Below are 18,305 nucleotides of genomic sequence, written 5' to 3'. Positions count from 1 at the left end.
TTAGTTGGGAAACAAAATTTTGTTTACCCAAATAGGGACTTCCTTAGTGTTCACTTCTGTCAATCATCTGTCATTTTGACTCCCTTTTGTATAGAGGTACAACCATGGTACAACATTGTAAAACCATCCCAGTTTATGATAACTTTATACGTGTGCTACTTCAGTACAGTCGTTTAAACATGTAACTTAAACAGAATAAATACATTTGCGTGAAAAAAAAAAGTTTAGTCTGTGGTCAACCGTCAATGTCAAATTTGGCAAGTGAAACCGCGCATTGCGCGCGTATTTACATTTTTTTCTTTTCATTTATTTCCAACATTATTTTATTTCGAGAAAAGAGAAATTGTTTTTATCGATATTGCTTTCATAAATCGTCAGGACAATGAGCGACGACGACATAACTATAATGGAAGTGGACGAGCCGGAGCCGAAGCCGAGCCAGAGCAAGCCGGCGGGACACCTGCCGTGGATCGAGAAGTACCGGCCTCAGACGTTTGCGGACATCGTGGGGAACGAGGACACCGTGGCTCGGCTGGCGGTGTTCGCGCGCACGGGCAACGCGCCCAACATCATCATCGCGGGCCCGCCGGGCGTGGGCAAGACCACCACGATCCTGTGCCTGGCGCGCGCGCTGCTGGGGCCCGCGTTCAAGGACGCCGTGCTCGAGCTCAACGCCTCCAACGACCGAGGCATCGACGTCGTGCGCAACAAGATCAAGATGTTCGCGCAACAGAAGGTTCACATCACTCTTCATTGTTTACTATGTAATTACCATTCATACATCTGTGAAGTTTATGCAATATACGCACCAAAATAATATGCCATACCCCCAGTTAGGTATGGTTATAGTAGATATATATAGTAGGTATTGATATACTTAATGAGTAACATGTATCTCTAATAATTTTGATTTATTCTGCTCTTGATTGCTAAACTGCTAACTTTGATTTTTTGTGCTAAAATAGATTGATTAAGCCAGGGAAAATGTATTAAATGTAAATGTTTACTAAAAATTCAATCAATCAAAAGCATTTCCCCTCTTAAAAAAAGGCTGCATTTTGAATGATTTCGAAAAAAAAGAGGAGGCTCTATTATTTGAAAACAATAAACATAGGATCAGGAATTTTAAACTATTCATTATTAGATTTCTTGGTTGCTGTGAAATAACCTGTGCAGAACTAGCATATTACCAGACAAATGAAAATGGGATGGTTTTGGTTGCAGGTGACACTGCCACCCGGTCGACATAAGATTGTCATCTTGGATGAGGCAGACAGCATGACAGAGGGTGCCCAGCAGGCGCTGCGGCGCACCATGGAGCTGTACTCGGCCACCACACGTTTTGCGCTAGCAGCCAATACCTCTGAAAAGATCATTGAGCCTATACAATCCCGGTGTGCTGTGCTACGTTACTCGAAGCTTACAGATGCTCAGATACTTGCCAAGGTATATCATCATCACACTTAGTTCAGTCATTATAGATTTTGACCTGTGAATAATCAGTTCTTGGATTTTTTTTCGTAGGTTGTTCGGGGGGGGGGGGGTCACTGGGAGTGTAATAATTTCAACTGGTTTATTTTCAACTTTACGCCATAAATGAAGAGGACTAAACGAGATGATGAAAATATTTTGAATATGTCGCTTTTTTCAAATTTAATTTCCAAAATATTGATCCTAGAAGAAAAATTGTGAGGACCAAATGTGTAGAGAATAAAATTTCCTATAATTTTTGTCCTCACGGTTTTACTGTAAAATCAAAATTGGCCGAGTTATTCAAGAAAAACCGTTTTTCGAATATACACAGGAGCCTGATTCAGTCTACTTTTTGAATTTATATTTATATAGTCCTCCTCATCGATTTCGATGACGGCGGCCCCAAAAAATTACGGATTACGCCTGTTATTGAATTTATGTTTTTGAATTTTCACTCCCAGTGACCCCCCCCCCGCGGGACCTACAAAAAAAATATTCAAGAACTGATTATTAGAGATGCACCAGATAGTAGGTTACTATCCGGTATCCGGCCTATCCGGCCATTATTTTACTATCCGGCCCGATACCGGATAGTGACCTACTATCCAGCCGGGGTAGGGTCGGTTTTTTGGATATAATGACTGGACTAACTGTTGACAGACGATTTGTAAATCTTAATGCAAATACAAGGTGACAGACCTTGGTCAGTTAAACACTTAAGGACTGTATCGTTTATTTTAAATACAGATAAAACCTGGTCTAACTGTTGACGTGTGTATTATTTTGTATTACTATGTTCTTAAGGTATAATCTGGGGGTATTTTTAAGCCATATCTGATATAAGAAGGTTTTACATTTATTTTATTTTAGGGACTTTATGATGATTTTAATACCGTCTAGCAAATGTAATTCGGACAAGCCTATCGAGCTTAATTTGAGACTATTTCACCGATTCCTTGGTCCGATTTAAAGAAACAAAAGGTTAATATGCTGCCAAAATATGCCATCTAAGTGTCCTTTTCATGATTGCTCAATTGAACATCCACAGAATAAATGTGGTGAATTTTTATCTTTACATGAAAACGACTTTTTATGCAACATTTTGGATTCCCGTCAATTTCTGACGCCAGCGAAATGAGGGAAACAGCTAAAAGAATCTACCGAAATCCAAAGCCTAACGGACATTCATGGCGTTGAACCATGGCTAGAACAGGTCGATAGAAACGCTCCATGATGGTTATATTGTATACCAAAGTCGGGGTTGTCGTAAGTAACATGCCATATTCTCTAAAAGGCCACCAAGCACAGATCCAAAACTTTTTTTCCAACTAAAAGAAATGATTAGACTATGCCCAGATGTTTCGCTTTACGAATCATATGTAATTGCTGTTTACATAGTACGATTTTTTTTGTGTAATATCTCGTCTTGTTCGCAAACCGTAAATTTTCTTGTAGTATTTGTCCAAAATCGTTGTAGTTATTCGGGAGGATTGGGTAAATATTGTCCAAACCATATGCTTTACGTGATCTCCCAGGACGAAATGTTACTTATTATTAAAGCACTAATTAAACTATATGTGTAATTTTTTAATAAAAATATAATACCAGAAAAAACGGCTAAGTAAAGTTGTATTCATAACAAACGATACAGTCTTTAAATATGTACAAACAGCAACACTCCTAACTATACATTGGTGGACTTTATTCCAAAAGGCATAACGTCCAGCAATGTACAATTAACAGTATGGGTGATGGTACTGTAGTATGTAGCCTTTAATTAAATTAGGGATTACGCATGGAAACCTCTTCTAATTTCAAAATAATTAAAAATATTTTTATCTGATCTGACTGTATATGATGAGTCTGGCGCTGGCGTTGTTTCCAGACAGGAAATTTGAGATTGAAAAATTCCTGAAATTGTCTATATTGGCTAATTTTTGCATCTTATTGAAATTGTTTGCAGGTGGTAGAGGTATGCGAGAAGGAGCAGCTCTCCTACACGGAAGAAGGCGTGAGCGCCGTAGTGTTCACAGCGCAGGGCGACCTCCGCGCCGCGCTCAACAACCTGCAGGCCACGGCGCAGGGCTTCCGCCACGTGGCCCCGGACAGCGTGTTCAAAGTGTGCGACGAGCCGCATCCCATGCTCGTGCGGGGCATGCTGGAGGCCTGCACCAGGCAGGATATACACGAGGCCTATAAGGTATGTACACTTTCCTGTACATCTTTTACCACTTGACTTGCCATCTTGTTTTGAGTCATAATATATCTTTGATAGGTAAGGCACATTTTTCTTTGTATAAACTAAACATGAGTCAATAGTCAACTCTATTGTTCTTTTGCAGGTGATTGCAAAGTTGTGCAAACTAGGTTACGCGGCCGAGGACATCGTGTCAAACATCTTCCGCGTGTGCAAGACGCTGGAGGCGAGCGAGGAGCTGCGGCTCGCCTTCATCCGCGAGGTGGGGCTGACGCACATGCGCGTCGCCGACGGGCTGTCCGCGCCGCTGCAGCTGGCCGGGCTGCTGGCGAGGATGTGCCGCGTGGCCGGCGGAGGCGAGTCGGACTGGTGACAAGGGAGGGTGTTGCCCGGTGTTAGGGCCAACTTGTAGTGATGCTTTATAAATAGCGACCATTTATATGGTAACGCGTGTGGTGGTGCGGTGCGGATAGGCACAGTGAACTTAAGCAAACTTCATGAGTGCATTATTGAATACTTAGATTGATGAAGTCTTTCACATTCATGAAATGACATCTTCAAATGGTCATTGTGTTTTTATTAATAGTTAGTAAGTAATGTTAGTATACAAAAAGTGAAGAAATTATTTGTACTGACTCCTTTGTCACTAAGTTCCTTAGCTTTAGTTAGACAGTAAAGTTTAAGTTATTCATGTCTAAGAATAAATTGTTATACTTTTTGGAAAATAGTATACCCTCTGTTGTGCCTTACCATTACAATTACAACCCTTTTTTGTACCGTCAGCTGCCGAAGTTGCTAAGCGGGTGAGGTGTTCAAAATGATCTTGACGCGACTTTATTGTTAAGAATAAGAGTGTGTCAAGGTAATTTTGAACACCTCGCCTACTTAGCAACTTTTGCAGCTGACTGTACAGTTAGACAAAAGAAACAAGAGTTGGAAATATACATAATCATTTATAGCTTATTCTATTACAGCTTTGATCTTATCTAACAGTTGTATAAAATTATAAAACCTAACAGTTAGTTCGCAGTGTGTGGCGCTCGCCGGCGGCGGCGGGTCAAAACGTGCCCTCGATCAGCTTGTTGTGCACGTCCATGAGACTCTGAAACCATTCTCCGTTTATTATTTTATGTTTGGTCCCTTCATTTATAGACTAGATTACAAAGTAGATTCCTTTATTTGAGTAAAGTCTAACCATCACCAACAGTCTTATTATTAATAGTAAAATTAAAAATATTGATCTTTTAAATTAAAGTAAAACAACTGAATCTTATACATAATATTATTATTTGTATCTCCTTCGATATCACGGGCCTATAATCCCGGTTTTTTGATAGGCTTGCGTGGGGACACAGATCCAACACGTAGAGGCCCCTTGGAGAGCTTTAATGTCATGTAGAACGCCTGCTGGAACCCGTTCACAGGTGCAACAATAGACACCCATGAACCGGTCTCAGCAGGCATTGGGACTATTGTAGCAAAAGTGAATAGTATACCGGTCTATGGATTGAAGTTTGGGTGGACAATGAGACTGGGCTATTGTAAAGAGTTCGGACACCTGCCATAACAATGCTAACACACGTTATCGAGGCAGGCAGTGACTCGCCGCTGACTAGATGGGCCCCTGAAACTGCCGTCGCGAAGACGACCAGGAGCAACATCGGTGTGAGCGGCTCAGGGGTGTCGAGAGGTGTGCGCCGCTTTCTACCCAGTGACTGTTAACAGCCACTGTGCCAACTCGCGTCTTATGCATCTTTCACTTCCACCCCTGGAGCATATAGCTCTAGCGACTCCTCTCTGGACGGCCAATGAAGGCAAGCCAGAGCTGAGAGTCCTGCGGGTCCCCTTGGGGTCCACTTCGACCGACGAAGACACGCCGGAGACGGAGACCCTGACCGACTCTCGGGAGCACTCGGGTCCGTGGGGTCGTTACTCCCCAACAGCTCGCCACAAGCTGCCCTGCGGGGATATTATTATTATTATTATTTGTGAAGCAGGCAGGCAGTTGAAATAACTGATAATGCCTGTATCTAGAGCCATCAATCGAGTTTTCAGTGTTGAGTAGAGTTTGCATTGTGCTTGTCTAGTTTATTCTTAAATTCATTGACACTTTGGGCCGATACTACGTCCTCTGGGAGTTTGTTCCAAGCTTTGACCACTCTGTTGCTGAAGAAGTGTCTATGAGGATTATTGTAGGACCTGCGGGACATCAGCTTATACTGATGACCTCTCAGACGGTTGTTGTTATAATATCTGGAATCTGTTATAAAATAGTACCTAGGTACCTAAGTCGATATGTATGTTTACAAAAAAAAAATTAAAAACATAAATGTTGCATATCCAAACGAAAGCTCAACATATGTATATTATTTTAAACCCAAACAGAATGGTATAAGAGCGCAAAAACCGGACGAGAAAGCTGCACACTTAATAATATGAGTCTGAGGCATCTATTACCACAGTGTGTTGGGCAGAGGCATGCAATTTACTGAAGAAACAGAGCAATCACTTAAGAAAACAACAAATTTCATTTTGGAATGTAGGCAAGGACAAAGCCAGACCAAACAGAAGCTTCCTCCAGCGTCCCTATCATCTACATACATATACCATTCAATACATTGTTTTGCCTTCAAAATTTTAGTAATTGTCGATTTAAACTCATCATAAAGACGTGAGGTTTCACTGCCCTTTACGGTATCTGTTTGTTTGTCCGTTGATCAGATAGTTTAGGAGTGAAGTTTTTCCTTTCATGATATGTTGTCTGTTAGAGTGTCTGTCCTGGCTCGTGAGTGTCTCGCCGGCCGGTCGGGGCCCGCTAGTGCAGCACGCTCTGCTTGTCGACGGGCAGCTCGGCGATCAGCCGCTGGTGCTCCTCGCTCAGCGCCTACACACACATGTACACTCAGACACCCGCTCTGGACTATGTCTCACATAAACAAGTTAGCGATTATGATTTCCTGTTCATATTGTATACTAAACTAATCTCGAAGAGTTAACCAGTTAAAGAATGTTGTGCTAATTGAATTTAAACTAAGTATTCCGAAGTGCATTATGTTTGCGGAAGAGCTATCCGAATTTCTAATCTAGAGCGGAAACTACAAAATGACGCTATTAGGAAATCAAAATGGTGAATATGCAGATTATTGACATTATCATTGTGGAAAAATAACTAATGTTTGCTTCAATGACCACGCTGTCTTTAATAAAAGGAAATCATCATCCTTAAAGTGTACAGTCAGCAGCAGATATACCTGAGCGGGCAAGGTGTCCAAGAAAACATATACACTTCAATCGTCACAAAAATAAGGACATCTAAGATATCATTTTCACGTAGGCTTCCAGTTCGTCACAAATACCTTAACTTCTGAGTTTTTCTTTAACACATACACCCTTATTTAATCACAATGACAATAACGGTTAAAAAGTCAGTGGTAACTAAGCAATCAAATTCAAGCTGCTGTCATTAATACCTACACGCACTGCCAATCACGTACGTCAGCAGCCAGGGTGCCACCAGTTTCTAAGCAGTTGTTGTTTCAATGGTAACTAAGCATCAACATTTTATCTGTTTAACTTTAAAATAAATACTGTAGCACTACGAATTGACACCTCCTTTCTTAAAGAAGTATTTTATCGTTAAGTGTCAAACTTATACAATAAATAAGTAGGTTCTACTAGAATGATCGGTTTTTTTATTTTAACTGTCATATGCAGCTGTTCTTCCAAACCGTTGATCATATTATATACCTATGTTAATATATTTATTTAGCCCACTTATTGTAGTAAAATATACTATACAGGGTGGCCCATTTAGATCGGCCAGTATGGGAAAATCTGATACTATACGATATACACCGATCTCTTCTTAGGAATCATGTCATCGATTTTAGTAACACGAAAAACTGCATTCATACATTTAAAAAAATGTGTACTCAGCTCGGGAATCGAACCCCGAACGTTTTGAAAAATAAAACTAAGACTATTTCTATTTAGATATCGATTGTGTAGGTCTTAAGCAATAAATGTTACAGTACGTGAGATCTTAGAAGAACCTTCGTAATTTAGAAAAAGACTTCGGTTATCGGCGGTAACGTACGAAGGTGATACTGCTGTTCTGCTTTCTTAATAGCTGATAAAACTTTTTGAAGTTATCGTAAAAAGTTAAGTGGACAATTAGCATCAACATAAAATAAACCCTAATCTAAAGGCACTTAAATTAAATTTCGCTAGATAACTATATTGCGATTAGACTTATTGTCATAATTTAAATAAAATGGAATCAGAATTTGAATTTCGACCGGAGGTACATTTGAAAACAGAATGTCATCTCACCATGTATCGCTTCTGGAAGAAATTATATAGAGCTGAGAATACCTATCGCATATTGGATTTTCTTCGACCATACAATCAGACGTGGCACGCACACGCATTAAAAGACGTGCTTGGAGTGTCGATGGACGAATGAGTAGAGGGCGTGCACCCAGAAGATGGACAGATGTGGTCCAAGACGTTATACCAGGACTTCACTCCAGGCAACTATACAAATGGCTGAAGATCGAACGGCCTGTGGCCCATTTTATAAAGCTACAAGTTACAATTTACAAGCCGAAGTCTCTTTCTAACCCTATGTGTTAGAACGAAACTTCCGCTTGTAAATTGTAACTTGAAGCTTTATAAAATAGGCCACTGGAGAGCAGTGACAGAAAGAATAGCCCAATAAAGTCACGTCCCTCAGTCATGAGGTCACGACCAAGAAGAAGGAGAAGTAGATTTGAATTTATAATATAAAAGTAAAACTTCAAGATTAGAAAATTGCGTTAATATTACCATTTTTAATGCTAGGGTGTGAGCCTATCATCATCACTATCGGAGTCATGTGTATCAATTATAAATTGGTCACTGTAGTTATCAATTCTATTTTCGTATTTACGGAAATTTTCTTCACATTTAACTGCGTGCTGACAAACTTTTCGCCAGTCTTCCGGACCGATCATATTAACCTTTTCTTGGAGAAGATTCCTGATGCTTGTCATGTTCATATCAACATTACGCTACATATTGTTTTATTTGAGCCCATATATTTTCGATAGGGTTAAAATCTGGGTGATACGGAGGTAACCGCAGAACAGAATGACCATGTTCAGCCATTATTTTATCTATTGAATATTGAATATGTTCTGGTTTGTGTTTTGAGATAATTTCGTAAATATCGGGTTTGTTTAGTCGGGTGTTTACTGGAATGTTGCGAGTTTTCAACCAATCTATCATATCTTGTTTCCGGGTATTAGAATTTGGCATCTTTTCGGTATGTTTGTTGTGATATGGGGCATTATCAACTACTAGCACGGAGTTTTGCGGCAAATTTGGAATGAGCTGATTTTTAAGCCATTTCTCGTAGTTTTCGCTGTTCATCTCCTTATGATAATCTCCCGTTGTGTCCGTAGATTTGTACATAAGCAACGCACCAGGTATAAAACCATTTTCACTGCCGGCATGAGCTATAATAAGACGTTGCCCTTTGGAAATTGGTTTTTTAATCCCTGCGTTGCTCGAGTCTGACCAGCCTTTGCCATTAACGTGCGAGGTGTGTATGTACGATTCATCCATATACACTATTTCTTTTCCTTCTTCTCTACATTTTTTTATTTTAGATAAAAATTGTGTCCTTTTAAGTCGCACATCATGTTTTTCCATTAAAGTTTTTCGGTTATCTTTGGTTTTGCAATACCGAAATCCCAATTTTCGTAAAATTTTTCGTAGCGTGAACGTAGAACCCTTGAAATTTATCGCTTCTATTAATTTCAATCGCAAATTTTTCAAATTAGGGAGTTCTTTGAATCTATAATGAAAGTCATATACCATTCTCCTGATTACGTCGTAATCAAAACTATCTAAATTTAATAAATAATCTTTTTTCGGTCTCTTTCTCTGTGGCGTTTCAAAAGGCATAGATGGAGATTTTTGGTTGGCTTCGTTTAAAATTCTTTTTAAAGTACTTTTGGAAATGCCTGTTGCTTCTATCACCCGGTCTTGAAGTTTATTAAAATATTCCCGCCGAAGCCGATGGTCCTGGGTTCGAATCCCAGTAAGGGCATTTATTTGTATGATGATACAGATATTTGTTCCTGAGTCATGGGTGTTTTCTATGTATTTTAAGTATTTGTATATTATATATATCGTTGTCTGAGTACCCACAACACAAGCCTTCTTGAGCTTACTGTGGGACTTAGTCAATCTGTGTAAGAATGTCCTATAATATTTATTTATTTATTTACAATTATCGCTCTTCTTGAAAGTTGCCGCTTCTTTCGCAAAATATTTATATACATTATATACAATTTCCCGCGATTGACTATTTACAGATATACCCTTTTTGAAACGTGTCTCCATTAAAATCAATTTTTTTAAATATCTAATGAAATAATAACGAATATATTATGGTGGTATTAACTGCTCTATATAGTTCAAGACGCGAAAAACGACTGCACTCTTTGGGTGTTGGACTGCCACTAATTCGTCAACCAAAGTAATTGAAACTGTCATTTTCTATTACACGATTACATCCGATTATAGCCGAGACCCGAAGGTTCTTCTAAGATCTCACGGACTGTACTATGAAACATGATGTCTGAAATTAATAAAATGCATTGTTTTCATATCCTTTAATTTAATTTAGTCAGTTTTCGAAGAGACCAGCATTTTTAGGGTTCCGTACCCAAAGGGTAAAACGGGACCCTATTACTAAGACTCTGCTGTCCGTCCGTCTGTCCATCGACATCCGTCCGTCCGTCCGTCTGTCACCAGGCTGTATCTCAGGAACCGTGATAGCTAGACAGTTCAAATTTTCACAAATGATGTATTTCTGTTGACGCTATTATAAGTAACAAGAAATACTAATAAAAACTTTTTACAAAAAAAAGAAAACCGACTTCAAAAAGGATGAAATAAAATATTATCCTTTTTAAGTCTATGCGTTACCAACTGATATGTTTGAAGTCGGTGCCAAGCCAACTTTTGAAGCATAACATGATTTTGGTGCGATTCGATAAGGATGTACGTTGGATTGCCTTACACGACGACAATGAACGTACTTTTAGTAGGTACAGTCGACGTTAAAAACTGTACATGTTCGTACATGTTTTGTGATCGTCACGAATAAAAATCTTTTATCTTTTTTTTAAATATGTTTACACTTTTCGTCTTATTACAAAGGAGTAAGGTGCAAAAGTGTAAACATATCTTTGACTTCGACTGTACCTAAGAACACACCTCAGAACACACGATCAAACCTTCTTGGCACAGTCCGTACCATGTTTGTCGGCACGCAAGCGTGGGATTGAGACTGAAGTTATTTCCCGTCCCTTATTTAGAGGACTACATTTCCATTTCCATTTTGTTGCCAAATTTCACCTAAAGCGGTTCAGTTGTTTAGCCATGAAAAGGCGACAAAGAGGCAGACAAAATTACTTGCACATTTATAATAGTTATTAAGTACAGTTCTAATGGGATTTATAGTCATAAAGCTGATTATTTTTGACGGGTATTGTTACTACTTGGCTTGGCACCGACTTCAAACATATCAGTTGGTAACGCATAGACTTAAAAAGGATAATATTTTATTTCATCCTTTTTGAAGTCGGTTTTCTTTTTTTTGTAAAAAGTTTTTATTTTTCCATTTTTAGTTTTAACGCATTGTTAAGAGCGCGACGCATGAATGAAAAACAACATCATGATTAACACTAAATTCGTGGACCTACTTTAATCAATATGTAATCAGGAATTTTCTCGAGTCCGTCTGGGAAATTATAATTCCTGTCACTGGGTGGATTTCATCACTAAAAATTTCACCATACAAAAAATTTATTTTTTCAAATGTTTAATTTAACACGATTCTAGCTGTGTAAAGTAATAGAGGGCTGTATATTGAGGATATTTATGGTATTTATACAATCATTTGTGGCTTATATTTGAAGTTATCGCTTTCGGAAAATAAAAACGCAAGATGGTGATGACAACCATGGTATGGTAATGACTCTTTTATGGACGGTGATGACACTGCATGTACGGTAATGACGATTTGGGAACTAAATTATATATGTCTTAAAAACGTATTAAAAAAATATAAACTTTTTTTAATTGTAAGGATTTAGAACTTTAATAAACATTACAAATAACATGTTTTTGAACATAAGACTAGCTTCATAAATTATTTTCAGAAAATTATAAAAAATACATTTTATTCATATAATAAATAAATATATAACAAGTATATGTATTGTATAATTTTAAATAATTTATATTCAGAAATATGCAACTTTGTATTTTATTTTTTTGGGTTTTTTCAATGTTAAATCATAGTATCAATATTGTACTCTTATTATCAGTTTAAACCCGCCTCTTCTTTTATCTACTGCATAACTTGGTATTTATATCATATTAGAAAATTGCTGGCTTACCAATGAGCGTGATTGTTATGATATATTACGTTTTTATTTGATAATTTGATTCATTACCTAAGTTTGTAAGGTTTGTATTTTTGTTGTTTTATAAACTAACCTTAAAAATAGTTGTAATGATCCAAATCCATATATAGTTTGTTTAATAGCTAAACATTTTTATATAATCAGTGTTTTATAAGTTGCAAGACCCCTACTTTTAATGCATGTCATAAGTTACAAAATGTTAGGTATTGGGCCGAATGGGTCGGGTGACTAACAAATGGTATAATTATTAATTGCTGTAATTATATACATCAATTAATGTAATATCATCAAAAAACATAAGGCCATCTGGATAGTGAGCCAGTACCGTAGCCTATGGTCGCTTAAAACATAATAGATGTTGCTTGTCTAAATACAATGTTTTAACACGACTAACATGCAATTACAGACTCTAAGTTGCACGATTTACATGTATTAGACTATAAAAAACAAAAAAAAAATGTTCTAAGTTCTAAGTGACCTAAATTTTGCCTACTTAGTCAACATTTTATATAAAACCTAACCATCCCTCTAGTGTAAAAGAAATAGTTATATCTTTTTCTACATTTATTCTACATTTATAAGGTAGACATTATATAGTGTTAGAAGACATAGAAAACGTTTTTCAAACATACAGCTTAATATCATAGTGAATTATACCAAAATAACTAGAAAAGTTTCTGAGAACCGTCATCACCATACACATGAAATCATCACCGGTCGTCATTTTTTCCCGGTGATGATGGGTATGGTGTTGACGATTTGAGAGTTTCTTGTTTTTATTTCTAGAATGGGAATAATAGTAGTTAATGTCTTTGCCACACAATAAATTTCATGTAGTTTTCCATTAATTTCGATAATTATTTCTAATATATCATTCGTAACTTCTTTAAACCAAAGCATAACGGTGATGATGCTCGGTTGTGACAAACCACGGTTTACAAATTTGTTCGTCATATTTCTTACGATTCAATGATGTGAATTTATAGTGAAATCATTTTTTGCATTTTATACTAAAGTGAAAAATAGGGCAAGGACCTTTAGCGGTATTTTGTTGTTTATACACGGAGATAAGCTCACATTGACATAACCATGACGGTGTTGACGAATATTCGTGACAAAATTTTAAATATTTTTAAATGTACTTTCTCGGTGAAGGAATTATTGCATATTTATTCATGTGTTAAACAACAACATGGAAAAGATATAACTAAAAGACAAATCGCAATCGTACGATAGGTATGCTATAATTTTCACTGCAAACAAAAAGGTTTAGATTTTTCCGATAGACGGTGATGATTTTAGACACATGAAACATTTTATATAAAAAAAACTATTAAGTTATTGGAGATGGTAACTGAAGGAACATTAAGATAATAGTTCTTAAAAACATATAAAAAAGTTGCAACTCGCACAACCCACTAGTTTTTTTTATAAAGACCGAACCATAACTTTTCGCCCGATTTTGAAATCCACCCCACTACACTAAATCCATCCTCCGCCCCGCCACTGACCCAATCCCTCAACCCCCCCCGATCACTCTACCTCACAGCGCATCAACCCCTGATCCATGTACCCCTCGGCCCTGAACCAACAGCCCTTCAACCACCATTACCCGACCCCTTAACTCCTAACCCTAACCCCCGATCAGTACCTATCCTTACCAGCTTACCAAGAGTTTGACATTGATTTATTCGCTAGCGTGTGTGTAACTTACCTACTTTCTTTGCATCTCGCTCGTACTGGCATATTAGTGCGAGCGAGATGCATAAAAAGTAAGTTACGAAAGCGTTAGCGTCGCTAATTTAGCGAATATGTCAATGTCAAACTCGTGGTAAGGCTACACGTGCACTACATCAAATTGGCGGTGTTCGGAAGCAAATGCTCAAGTTACTTTAGAAAACACCGAAATCACTTTACATGTGCCTTTAAAAATTGAGGAGTTCCCTCAATTCCTTATGGATTCCATCATCAGACCAGAACCAAAAATAATACGGAAACACCTTGGAGGCAACTCCTTCCAAACAAAAAAAGAATTACTCAAATCGGATCACAGGTGCCGAAGTAATCGCTGAACATACTACATTTAAAAAATCATCATCATTATCATCAAAACAATCATCATCATCAGGTCTATTTCATCAAAGTGGTGGTTTTCGGGAAAAAATGCTCGAGTTGCTTAAGAAAACACCCAAATCACCATGCATGTGCCTTTAAAAATTGAAGAGTTCCCTCAATTCCTCATGGATCCCATCATCAGAACAGAACCAAATTAAAATGGGACCAACTCGGAGGTAGCTCCTATCAAACAAAAAAAGAATTACTCAAATCGGACTACGGATGTCGAAGTAATCGGTGAACGTACATAGAAAAAAAAAATAGCCTCAACCGAATACAGAACCTCCTCCTTCTATGAAATGGAAGTCGGTTAAAAACAGAATAAAATAAAGATTTAAGTGGGGCTCCCATACAACAAACGTGATTTTTGAGTAGTAAATATCAAATGGCATTCCGCACAGGAGTAATCTAAATAACGCCCACTGCGGGTTCAAATAACCTACAACGTCCTGATAGAAAGTCGTACATACGCTACATGTGACATTATCTTCAAAAATTATATAAACTAATGCGAAATTAACATAAAACCAGAAGACACAAATTAATAATAGAAATGAAATAAAAAAAAAACAAAAAGCTGTAATCTCTAGGTGCGTACGACTGAGATTTGAACCCGCGGTCTCTGCTTTGAAAAGCAAACGCCTGTTACTGAGACCACGACGTGCCTTGACAATTGGCTCTAAATTCGGCTTCAGTTAGCTTTTGCTATGTGTCATTCGTCTTGACGATTCTGTTAAAAGAAATAGTTTGCAGTAAGTTGACCGAGAGGCTCCTGTCAAATGATTGAAGGGCAAAACGTGAGATAGATGTATGTGATGACAAGACTGTACTGCTTTCGATGATTGTCAAAACGCTTTACCTGAAATTAGCATGGCTATCTTTTATTCCGTGTTAGAAACACCGAACTGCGTTCCAAAACCGGCATTGTGGATGTGGGCAGGAAGGCCGCCAAGCTAAAGTGGGACTGGGCAGGGCACATCTCCCGAATGCACCCGGAGCGCTGGACCAAATTAGCTACAGACTGGGTCCCACAGGACGGATCTCGGGGCAGAGGAAGACCAAAACGGAGATGGCGGGACGACCTTGACACGTTTTGTAAAGAGTGGCGGGAGTATGCATCGGATAGGACCAAATGGCGGGAAAGAGGGGAGGCCTTTGCCCAGCAGTGGGACACTCCTATAGGCTAATAAAAAAAATAAAAAAAATCTTTTATTCAATATTCGACCATACTTGTATGCTTTAAAGTCTATTTTTCCATATTGTTCAGATATATTTGACACGTTGACCGCTTAGATACCATTGGTTTTTTGACAGCTAAGGTATCAATGACTTGTTGTAAGTGTAGAAATTAATGAATAGCGACTGTTAACATATTTGTGACACGTTGAGCGCTCACAAGTAAATACTACCATGACAGTCAACAACTTTTTGACAGTTTAAACGTTTACCTCTCTTTGAGCACCTGGAGTGTATAGCGACTTCTGCTGCTGACTGTACACTGTACGACTGTTTATGTCACACATCACCCAAGGCGTTCGCACTTAATAATTAGTTAATAGCGTTAATTGAAACTGAAAGCGCCAATGACTTCGTGAAAGGTAAGTCTGAGTGTACCCCATGCATTCCTCTGCCTCATACACACATGCTTGTAAATCATGCCATTAAGAAAACAGATTAGGGAATTCAGAATATGTCGCGTTTAAAATATTACATGCATTCTAATAATAAAATGTTTTATCCAGCAACTAACGATATTGTCTCATTGCCGTCTCAGCCGTGTCTCCGTGCCGAACTCACTTCTTTTAATGTGCAACACTTGAAACTGACTAATCGTAGACCTTAAGTTAGTTTTTTTTTATCGCAATAAGGTTTACGAATGGTATGGGGCACTTACCTTGAAGTACTTGACGGTCTTAACCCGCAGCTCCAGCGTGGCGTCTTCGTCGGCTATGAGCAGCGTCTGAGGGTGCTGCTGGAAGGCGGAGACGGTCCACATGTGGTTGACGCCCTCTTCGACGGCGCGGGACAGCGCCAGCGCCTTGTGCACGCCCGTGATCAGGATCATCACCTGCAACATCAAATGCAAAATGTTATTCCTGAATTCCTTACGAAGCTACCCACCCAGCGTGCTGTCAAACATCGCTTAAGCTCGTGCTGTCAAACAGCTCCCAACATTTATAATACGTGGGTTTCCACAGGATACTCGTATTACAGGATACAGTTTCTTCTATTCGAGAAGTTGTCTGCTAAAGGCACAAATTCTATGTCAAATGCCGATGTGAGTTGAGCTTGGACAGCCTTGAGGAAATCATTTTCTTACCACAACGGAAAACCAACTTCAGCATTGAAGTCGCGAGCTGGATACATCAATAGGTACACTGACCTCCTTGGCGTCCATGACGGTCCCCACGCCGACGGTGAGCGCCTGCCGCGGCACCTGCGAGATGTCGCCGCCGAAGAACCGCTTGTTGGCTTCCAGCGTGTCGTAGGCGAGAGTCTTGACTCGGGTGCGAGACACCAGCGAGGAGCCCGGCTCGTTGAACGCGATGTGCCCGTCCGGACCGATTCCTGCAGTCGTGCACATTTGTGCCAAATTAAGGAGATTGCAGACAGATAAAAATATACGAAGCATAGTGAGTACTTATATTGACTAGATTTTAGGTGTCTGAAAGGAATGTGAAACCAGTAGCGGGCTAATTTTATATTCCACAGGGCCCAAAGTTAATGAGATGATTGAAATGTAAGTCTAATATTTTAAGCAGGACAGCACATTGTTTTATATGTACTCAATATGACTTGGTACTTAGGTCATAGATGACGCAAGACGCCTCATTGACAGAAACATTTCAGCAAAAGCGGATGTATTGCTTTTAGAAGGTTTTACCTCCGATAAAAAGATGCACGCCGCCCGCGGCCGCGATCAGCTCCTCGTAGCGGCGGCACTCGGCGGCCAGGTCCGGCGCGTTGCCGTCCAGCACATGCGCGTTGCCGGGCTCGATGTCGATGTGTTTGAAGAACTCGTTCCACATGTAGTAGTGGTACGATTCAGGGTGGTCGCGGGGCAAGCCTGCAATACAAAGTAGGTATCGTTAATTCAACGCAAAAGTCGCATAAGTCGCACGTTTAATCTCATCTCAAATTCAGACGGTCTCTAGTCTTATATTTAACAAGAAACTGGTGTCATTATATTTCATATTTGACCTGTCAAATGATATAAAACGAAAAGGACGACGAACGACATCAGAACGGTAGATGACGACCTTAGTTGCCATGAGACCATATAATTATATAGCGCGTGCCTTTATAATACGTAACGTATCGTAAGTACCAACAATTAAGTTTAGAGCGGAAGAGCGCAAACTATAAAACCTAGTTTTTCTAAGCCATCTTAGTCTATCGTGTGCTAAAGAAAGAGCAAGACAGTCATATCGAATTTAATATGTGTCTGTCACAAAGATACTCACCGACGTACTCGTCCATGTTGAACGTAGTGACGTATTTGAAGGACAGCCGGCCCTCCTTATAGAAGTCGATAAGCCGCCGGTACATGCCCAGCGGTGTGCCGCCCGTGGGCAGGCCCAGCACGAAGTGCCGCCCGGGACCGGGCTGGAACTCGGAGATGCGCTGCAGCACGAACCGCGCGGCCCAGTCCGCCACCACGTTGGCGTCGTCCAGGATGATTAACCGCATTGCTGGGTTTCTGGTGTTTTGTTACAGTTGCTATCTGTGAAGAAATAATAGTTGAGACACCTGATTTTATCGTGGATAAAACATGCGAAACTTTTGGCAGCCGTAATAAGAATGCGGCAGCAATCTAATTACCTACAAAAATGCTTTAGAAAATTACAGCTGTGTGTATGTGACGTGTTATAGGTATGTTATATCTTACAACATCAGTGTAAAAGGTACCGAAAATTAATAAAGGTACCCAAACCGTGAAGCTACAAAGCTTCATCTTTGTTCTACACTTAATTTAATTATACATTCTTGTTACTCAGAATGCTTCAACCTTTTAAGAGTAGATAGATGGTACATAT

At 39.2% G+C, this 18,305-nt stretch overlaps 2 protein-coding genes across 3 annotated transcripts; one reads left to right on the top strand and one right to left on the bottom strand.

The window, feature by feature from the left end:
* Positions 1 to 245: 245 nt before the first annotated feature.
* On the top strand, positions 246 to 4,088 carry LOC134670922 (replication factor C subunit 2). Its single transcript, XM_063528756.1, has 4 exons — positions 246 to 736; positions 1,225 to 1,446; positions 3,437 to 3,673; positions 3,816 to 4,088. Exons 1-4 carry the CDS (start codon positions 383 to 385, stop codon positions 4,041 to 4,043), a joined length of 1,041 nt encoding a protein of 346 aa, XP_063384826.1. The 5' UTR covers positions 246 to 382; the 3' UTR covers positions 4,044 to 4,088.
* A 515-nt stretch (positions 4,089 to 4,603) lies between these two features.
* Positions 4,604 to 17,992, bottom strand: LOC134670891 (glucosamine-6-phosphate isomerase). Of its 2 annotated transcripts, none has more exons than XM_063528708.1 (5): positions 17,733 to 17,992; positions 17,153 to 17,335; positions 16,652 to 16,836; positions 16,163 to 16,336; positions 4,604 to 4,772 (listed from the first exon to the last, which is right to left on the bottom strand). In XM_063528708.1, the coding sequence occupies exons 1-5, from the start codon at positions 17,956 to 17,958 to the stop codon at positions 4,728 to 4,730; spliced, it is 813 nt and encodes a 270-aa protein (XP_063384778.1). In that variant the 5' UTR covers positions 17,959 to 17,992; the 3' UTR covers positions 4,604 to 4,727. The 2 variants fall into 2 exon arrangements, with proteins under 2 accessions (XP_063384778.1, XP_063384777.1); XM_063528707.1 differs by lacking the exon at positions 4,604 to 4,772 and adding an exon at positions 5,625 to 6,554.
* Positions 17,993 to 18,305: the final 313 nt, after the last annotated feature.

This window comes from Cydia fagiglandana, chromosome 14 (genome assembly GCF_963556715.1).
Source record: "Cydia fagiglandana chromosome 14, ilCydFagi1.1, whole genome shotgun sequence".
Classification (NCBI taxonomy): domain Eukaryota; kingdom Metazoa; phylum Arthropoda; class Insecta; order Lepidoptera; family Tortricidae; genus Cydia; species Cydia fagiglandana.
Note: the sequence above shows the minus strand (reverse complement) of the source record. Positions and strands in the feature narration are given on the sequence as shown.

Excerpts from the sequence above, each read along its gene's own strand:
- LOC134670922 (XM_063528756.1), top strand. The coding sequence starts at position 383 with ATGAGCGACGACGACATAACTATAATGGAAGTGGACGAGCCGGAGCCG. Across the intron at positions 1,447-3,436 it reads ATGCTCAGATACTTGCCAAG|GTGGTAGAGGTATGCGAGAA; the intron begins GTATATCATCAT and ends AATTGTTTGCAG. Across the intron at positions 3,674-3,815 it reads ATATACACGAGGCCTATAAG|GTGATTGCAAAGTTGTGCAA; the intron begins GTATGTACACTT and ends GTTCTTTTGCAG.
- LOC134670891 (XM_063528707.1), bottom strand. The coding sequence starts at position 17,958 with ATGCGGTTAATCATCCTGGACGACGCCAACGTGGTGGCGGACTGGGCC. Across the intron at positions 17,336-17,732 it reads CAACATGGACGAGTACGTCG|GCTTGCCCCGCGACCACCCT; the intron begins GTGAGTATCTTT and ends TTTGTATTGCAG. Across the intron at positions 6,555-16,162 it reads AGACCGTCAAGTACTTCAAG|GCGCTGAGCGAGGAGCACCA; the intron begins GTAAGTGCCCCA and ends ATGTGTGTGTAG.